At 36.6% G+C, this 7,922-nt stretch overlaps 1 protein-coding gene across 8 annotated transcripts in view; it reads right to left on the bottom strand.

Moving 5' to 3' along the window:
• The window catches only part of TRIP12 (thyroid hormone receptor interactor 12), a 154,623-nt gene that overhangs the window by 104,989 nt on the left and 41,712 nt on the right, over positions 1-7,922 (bottom strand). For all 8 annotated transcript variants that reach the window (XM_010837012.1, XM_010837015.1, XM_010837013.1 and 5 more), the window contains exon 2: positions 5,600-5,746. In XM_010837012.1, the coding sequence (XP_010835314.1) occupies positions 5,600-5,697 (98 nt within the window). In that variant the 5' untranslated portion in view covers positions 5,698-5,746. The remainder of the gene's footprint in view (positions 1-5,599; positions 5,747-7,922) is intronic.

The following is a 7,922-nucleotide window of genomic DNA, read 5'->3' as shown; positions in this document are numbered from 1 at the left end:
GAATTGATGCTTTTGAACTGTGGTGTTGGAGAAGACTCTTGAGAGTCCCTTGGACTGCTAGGAGATCCAACCAGTCCATTCTGAAGGAGATCAGCCCTGGGTGTTCTTTGGAAGGAATGATGCTAAAGCTGAAACTCCAGTACTTTGGCCACCTCATGGGAAGAGTTGACTCATCGGAAAAGACTCTGATGCTGGGAGGGATTGGGGGCAGGAGGAGAAGGGGACGACAGAGGATGAGATGGCTGGATGGCATCACTGACTCGATGGACGTGAGTGTGGGTGAACTCCCGGAGTTGGTGATGGACAGGGAGGGCTGGCGTGCTGCAATTCATGGGGTGGCAAAGAGTCAGACACCACTGAGTGACTGAACTGAACTGAACTGAAGCACAAGCAAAAACTTTTCCCACTGCAATTATCTAACTATCCAAAAAAGGAAAATTAATAGTGGAAAATACTGCACATTGAGTCAGCAAATCATGTGACCATTTGTAAACAAATGCCAAAAATCATAATGATAAGAGGAAATGTTCATGTTGGGATATTGAGTGGAAACAATAGTAGGATCTAAAAGTATTTACAATGTAATCAGCTACATGCTAAATGGTGCTTTAAAGACAGGGAATTCCCTAGAGGTCCAGTGGTTAAGACTCTCGCTTCTATTGCAGGGGGCACAGGTTCAATAACTGATCAGGGAACTAAGATTCCCCCCACCAAAATAAAGACAGATAAAAATCAAAACAGACTTAATCTCTGGATGATATTTATTTTCTTTTTTGTGTTTTTCTGTATCCCAACCCTTTGAAATAATTTTTTTAAGCAAAATATTAATACAAATCTATATCTTTCTATAAAATTAACCCTGGCTTTAAAAACTCCCTGCTTTGCAATGTTAACAGAAAACAATAACCTCTAGATCTCATAATATATTACTCAGTAACAAATAACTAGTAAAACCCTGCAGACAAATTTTGTAATGGGAGTGCGAAGGTGGAGTGGATTGGATTCAGGCATTTTTTCACACCATTAAAAAAAAAAAAACACTGACAGAACGGAGAAGAAAATTTTATTCTGGGAGAAAGCAAAGGAAGAAAAGAAACAAACAGCTGATATACCTGACTACCTAAATTTAAAATCTACCATAAATTAGTACTAGAACAAGTAATAAAAAATACTAGCCCATCTCTGTAGATTGATTCCCTTTTCATAAAGGGTTCTAATAAAAGAACAAACATCCTCAAAATTAAAAGAGAAAAGGGACACTAAGACAACTCACAAAGTATATAAAAATGCCCAATATGTGGGGAAGACCTTCAACTCTATGGTAACCAAAGAACAGTAACTTTAACCAAAGGAATCCCTTTTTCCCACAAACTTATACTAAAAATGCTGTGCTGTTTGACCAGGATTTGAAGAACTAGGCATTCTCACGAAGCGTTAGGAGTATAAACTGGTTTAATCAAAACAAGAAAAAAAAAAAACCAAAGTGATTCGATCTTTCTGAAAGACAATTTAGTATTCTGTTAAAAAAGTCTTCAGGGACTTCCCTGGTGGTCCAGTGGTTAAGACTCTGTGCTTTCAATGCAGGGAACATGGGCTCAATCCCTGGTAGGGGAACTAAGATCCCACATGCCATGCAGCACCAAAAAAAAAAAAGTCTTCAAATTAATTCATATCCTTGGGTCCTATGAACCTATTGTAGGAATCTGACTCAATAAAATCAGAATCATACTCAAATGTGATAGGCATGGGAGTAATGTATTTTACAGACAAAAAATGAGGGATAATTCAAATCATGGAGTAGAAACAGAGTAGAAATATGAACCACCATTATCTCTGGGTAGAAGGATTAAATTTATCTTAATTCTTTAATTCTCCCGAAGCATCCAATTTTCTGTTCTCATCATTCTGTGTTTTTATAACAAAGTCAAACAAACCTTCACTACAGCAACCTTAACTGAGCTTGCTATAAAACTGAATTCAATCCTACCACTGACATTTGAGAAAAACAAAAAAATTGCTAAAGAAAATGTTAATGAATGGCCAAGAGGGAGGGAGAGCCTGCTAGCAGTGGGAAGGCTAGGTAATATCTCTCAGAGCAAGCCCACACACAAGCAGAAGAGGTGAAGGATTTCCTGAAGAAGGAAGAGAACACACAGAGAGGAACAGATCAATGGTAGCCCAACAAATTATGGAAGAAGGGAGAAGAGAAAAACAACAGAAGAGGGGAAAGATATCTAGTTTCATTAGGAACAGAGATGAAGAATGGGTGAAAAACAACAGAGGGAATAATCAAGAGAAAATAAATATATCCCAAAGATCCAAGTTTATTTTACCTTATGGATGAACTAGACCTTTTCTTCTTAAGGCAAAAAAAAGGTAAGTGACCTGATTTGGGAAAAAGACAAAGTGGTCACAGAAATGAAGCTACACAAAAAAGGACACATTCACCCAAGTTGGGAAGGAAACAGAGCAAATCAAAAAATGAATGAATTAAGAAATTCTAGGAGGGAAAAAACTTAAATTCTAAACTGAAAGAGTTAAATAATCTTCAATTGTAAGTACTTCATGCCCTCCTCTAAGTCTTTCATCATCTGGATCAAGTGGTTTGTGCAGTAAGAACAGCTGGCATAAAGAAAGAATCGGACTGGAGAGTGAAGCAGTCAGGAATCAAGCCTTGTCTCTACACAGCAGCTGTGTAAAGCTGAGCAAGCATTTATAAAACAGGGACTACATATTTACTAGCACACAGCTTCTGTGAGTCTCAAAGTGAAAGAATATGTACATCTGTTGGAGTAGATGCTCTTATTATTGCCACTATTTCAATCACTGGACCACTGTGAATACATCCACAAGACCAAAGCCACTGTGTTTTGGAAACAAAAGTCACAATAGTAGTAGTATTTTACTTAGGAAAGGTAGGCAACAGGAATCAGGTTAAAAGAATGGAAATACAGTTACAACTGCTCTCTCCCAATTAATGCCAATCCTCTCACTCCCCAACATCCCTGGAGAGGTTTCTCAGAAGTTACATAATTGGGTACTACAGCACACTCCATTGGGGCTTCACAAGTCAGTCTGGGGTTTGAGGTCCCTTCCAGTCCAGACAATCTATCACAAACAAAAGTATCAACCTTGCTAAAATGGCAAAATGAGATTCCAATGTGCAAATATATTCTCATTTGCATTATTAACCAAAATGATAAGACTTTTTGGCGGAAGTTCCAAATTCCTAAGTACTGATCATAATTATACTTCTCCCCATAAAAACAGGAAACACCTGAACAATCAATATTACTAAATTATGGTATTAACCACACAACTAGACATGAAGACTTTAAAAGTCATGTTTTTAAAAAATTTTTAAAGACAGGAAAACAACACATATGATACTAGACTTCAAAAAAGTGAATATGCCCTCTTTTGTGACTATTTTTTGCCAGGAAATGTTTCTTGAAGACATAAAAGTTGAAATCGTGAGAGATGAAATGAGGCTGCATTACTGAAAGGGAGGAAGGATTCAAGTCTTACAAAAACTCTTAATTACACCTTGCTTTATGTATTTTGGCATGTTTCTGCCTTACCAAAGAAACTTAAATTTCATTATTTTCCATCAATTGAGCATGCATCATTGGCTTAAAGTACATAAACTTTAGGGAAAGATCCATTCTACACATCTAATTGAATTCAATCTTGAGCACAACTTAGCTATTAAAGCCAATGCATCTTAATCAACTAGAATTAACTGTGTCTATTTGTTTTCCACTCACATTTTTAAATACATAATACAAGAGATATTTAAATAATTTTCCCTATTACTGACGTGCAGAAAAGATAATGGTGCTGAAACATCACTGGATTTACAAGTAATATACTGTGTGACAGTGCAAAATGTTTGTCAATCATATCAAGAGCCTAAGCATAGCCTGAGGATTAATATGTATGCATGCACATCTAGTATGGCTCAGCAGGTAAAGAATCCGTCTGCGATGCAGGAGACACAGGAGATGTAGCTTCAATCCCTAGGGTGGGGAAGATCCCCCTGGAGAAGTAAATGGCAACCACTCCAGTATTCTTGCCTGGGAAATATTACAAACAGAGGAGCCTGGTGAGCTATGGTCCAGGGGCTCAAAAAAGCTGGACACAAATGAACCACCTAGCACACGCCCATGCACGTGCACGCACATGGAGGAATGGGTCAATGTTAGCAGTGATTCTAAGTGGACTGTGAAAATATGATGTTTTTCTTTATACTTCCCTGTATTTTCCAAGTTCTCTAAAATATGTAACATTTTTGTAATGGGGGGTGTTATTTTCTAATCAGCAGCATAAATTAAGTATGCTGCTTTAAATGTAAAAAAAGCAAAAAATTTAGAACAAAACTCTGTACTAAGCACTGTTCTAAAAGTTTAACATACTATAATACTGAAATTAACTAGTAACCCTGTAAAATAAGTATCCTCACTGTATGGACTAAAACAAACAAAAAAAAAATTGAGGTTTTCTGAAGGATATATAACAAAGGACACACAGCTATTTCACAAGAGACAAAAATTACACACAAACTGTCCTAGCCCAACGTCCAAATGTTCAACCACTAAAATGGCCTGACATGAGCAAGATATACTTCAATTTCTTCTTTACATTTGACATTTACCTTTTATAAATATATAAAATATTTATAAATTATATATAAATTTTATATATATTTTACTAGGCAATATACTGGAGAAGGAAATAGCAACTCACTCCAGCACTATTGCCTGGGAAATTCCATGGATTCTGATGGGCTACTGTCCACGGGGTCACTAAGAGTTGGACATGACTTAGTGACTAAACAAGACAATATATACATGATAATGCCTCAAAATGTTGCATAAGGTAATCTTATTAGAGTTTAGCCACAATCTACTTGAATCTATGATGAGTCCATGCACTGGAAAAGTAGGCCCAAGCAAATCTGAGTATGTTATGCATAAAATGAGAGTACTTAGCTAAATGAGACATGGAATTCAACATTCAGCAGAATGTATCTGATTCTTCATATTACCTCCTATACAACGACTCCAGCTAAAAAAGACCAACTCAACATCAAACACTAAGAATGGATGTGCTATCAGACAACCTCACCAGCCTGTCAGCATCCATGTGTTGTCAAAAAATAAGATGGGGAAAAAACTCAAAAGCTAGGTAACAAAACTCAAGATCTTAAAACAAACGAAGGTTCCTTTCAAATAAGGTAAATAAACCAAGTCACTACACACATGAAGGAAGGGATCACAAATGGCTGAAAGGTATGTTGTAGCCTGTGTATAAGACAGTGAGGAGAAAGAAAAGGGGCCAACAAAACATGATGTGCCACATGTTAACAACCCAGAGATTCAAGTTTTGATAATGACTGAGAACTATTTTTTGAGCCTGGGGGTGGGTGTAGGGATGATTAAATAATCGCTCTGAATTCCAGGTTTCTGCTACCTAGCTCAAAAATTAGAAAAGAAATTCCCATTTACAGTGAACCATTTAAGCTCTGGTCCATATAGTGAGGTTTTAAAAAAACTTTCTTCAATCTCAGTTTCTTTTCAAATTACCATTAAATACATACCTTCCTCCTATCGAGTCGTCTTGTGGTTGGGCCCCGGCAGTGTTCCTCTGTGAACGTCGCAGTGACCCCCCTGGATTGTTATTAGGCCGGTTGGACATTGGCACCTCTCTCTTGAAGGGACATACCCTTTCTAGACACTACCATTCACTAAAAGGGAAAAAAGAGAGAAAAAAAAAAAAACGTCAACTATATATGATACAACATCAAAAATGAAGGAACCATAAAAGAGGAAAGTCTATATAATACAGTTTGATCAGACAGCCTTCACCAACGCTGCACTATCTTAACCTCTGAAGTCTGCCCGATTAATGTGTCATAAAGTGTTGCTCAGTCATGTCCGATTCTTTGTAACCCCATGAACTGTAGCCCGCCAGGCTCCTCTGCCCATGGGGATTTTCCAGGCAAGAATACTGGAGTGGGTTGACAATACTGGAGTGGGTCCCCAGGGGATCTTTCCAACCCAGGGATCGAATCCAGGTCTCTCCACATTGCAGAGTCTTTACCATCTGAGCCACCAGGGAAGCCCCATAAACTGTCAGGATTGTATCAAATTCAAGGCATTAGGTCCAGAACCCAGCAGATAAAATCTACTTGTATTTCTCATGGAATGACCAAGAAATTCCCAATTCAAAAAAAAACAAAAAAACAGAGCACAAGTAGAAATCTTTGTTTCCACATTTCTAGTAAAAGAAAGGGGCATTGCATCTAAAGTCATAACACCTTGGCTGAAGTCGTGTCACAGAACAGGTTTTAAAGGAGTCTGCCTTTGTACAATCCACAACCTCTAGCCTCAGATTCCCCAGCCACAGAATAGAAACAATATATGCCATGGGTACTTCACAGTACTGCTGTGGCCAAATGAAACCACGAATACAAAGAAAATGGCAAAGTTGTAATATCTTAATGGAGAAACCAGGAAAAAGCAGCTTAAAGTACAGTAAACTGAGAAATGGCCCCAGATCACCTGGATTTCAGCATCAGCTGTGCTGGCTCTGACTCCAGTCAAGAAACTTGCTCTCTAAATTTGTTTACCTCTTCTGCAAAATCAGTTATCATCTACCTCACGGAGATGTTAGCAATAAGAAATTTGTGAACATAGTAAGTGTAATAACAATTTAGTTCAAAACAGAGTTCTTAATTTGTTTCAACTTTTTATCTTTCTATAAGAAACTAATACACAGGGGAAAAGGCTGATACTCAAAGAAAATAAGTTTAGCTGATAAAATAGGTCAAAGTTACTACAGAGACAGAAAAAACTGCAATTTTTATAAGTCAAATCTGACACTATTTTTAAGTCTCCAGTCAAATTCCAAGTACAGTTCTTTAGTTAACTTCTATTTATTGGGGCGGGAACAGAAGGACTAATCATATGACGTTACAAGCGTTGTGCCAAAAGGAAAATAAATTAATCATAACTCAATCTATTGCTGGATTTTAAGAGATTTCCATCCACTGCAACAGCAAAGTGGGTTTTCTTTTGAGTCACATACTGACCCAATTCAGTAGAAAACGGCTATCTCTATCACACATTACTACACCACCAATTAATATACTAAATAAACTTTAGTCAGAAGGTTCAAATTACTAATAGAATTACTCTCAATTTTATCAAGAAAAAAAGAAAATACTATGCAAACATTAAAAAAGAAAAAGGAAAGTTCAATTTACATGAACTGATGGAAAGGTCTCTCCCAGATATGCTACAGGAAAAACAGTATAATTTCCATCTATGTGTACACATAAATTTAGAAGGTTTGCATATGTAAGTTTATGTATTATTTACACATTAAAAATTGGTAGAAATAAATTCATAAAACAGACATTGTTAATTTAACCCCTCCCCTCTGGCCTTATCACCAGTTTCACTTTCCATGGTTTCAGTTACCTACCTGATCAGCCATGGTACAAAAATATTGAATTAAAAATTAGTTTTCAATTTTCTTTTTTTTTTTTTTTGGCGGGGGGGAGTTTCATCCTTTATTTTTAAGGAGAAGTCTGTATATTATAAATACAATACAAACAGTTGTATCATTGAGTACAGAGTTCATGTTGCAAACATTAAAGCATGTTCATCACATATCTGATGATATAAAATCAAAACTGCTTTTAAAAGCTTGTCTTTCACTGTTTCTATCATGAAAATCATGTCATTACGTTTCAGTGACACACTATTGTTTAAAGGCTCCTTTTAAGTAAAAATAGAACCCAATAATTTTTAACCAAAAGTGTATCCTATAATCCTGTTTGCTGTAGGATCAATAAACACTATACTAAGACATGGCATTTAGATATGAAATATGTCTAAAACCTTGAAGAATACAAT

The sequence above is a fragment of the Bison bison genome, unplaced genomic scaffold (assembly GCF_000754665.1).
Source record: "Bison bison bison isolate TAMUID 2011002044 unplaced genomic scaffold, Bison_UMD1.0 scf7180017864068, whole genome shotgun sequence".
NCBI lineage: Eukaryota > Metazoa > Chordata > Mammalia > Artiodactyla > Bovidae > Bison > Bison bison.
This window is presented reverse-complemented; position numbering and strand designations above follow the sequence as displayed.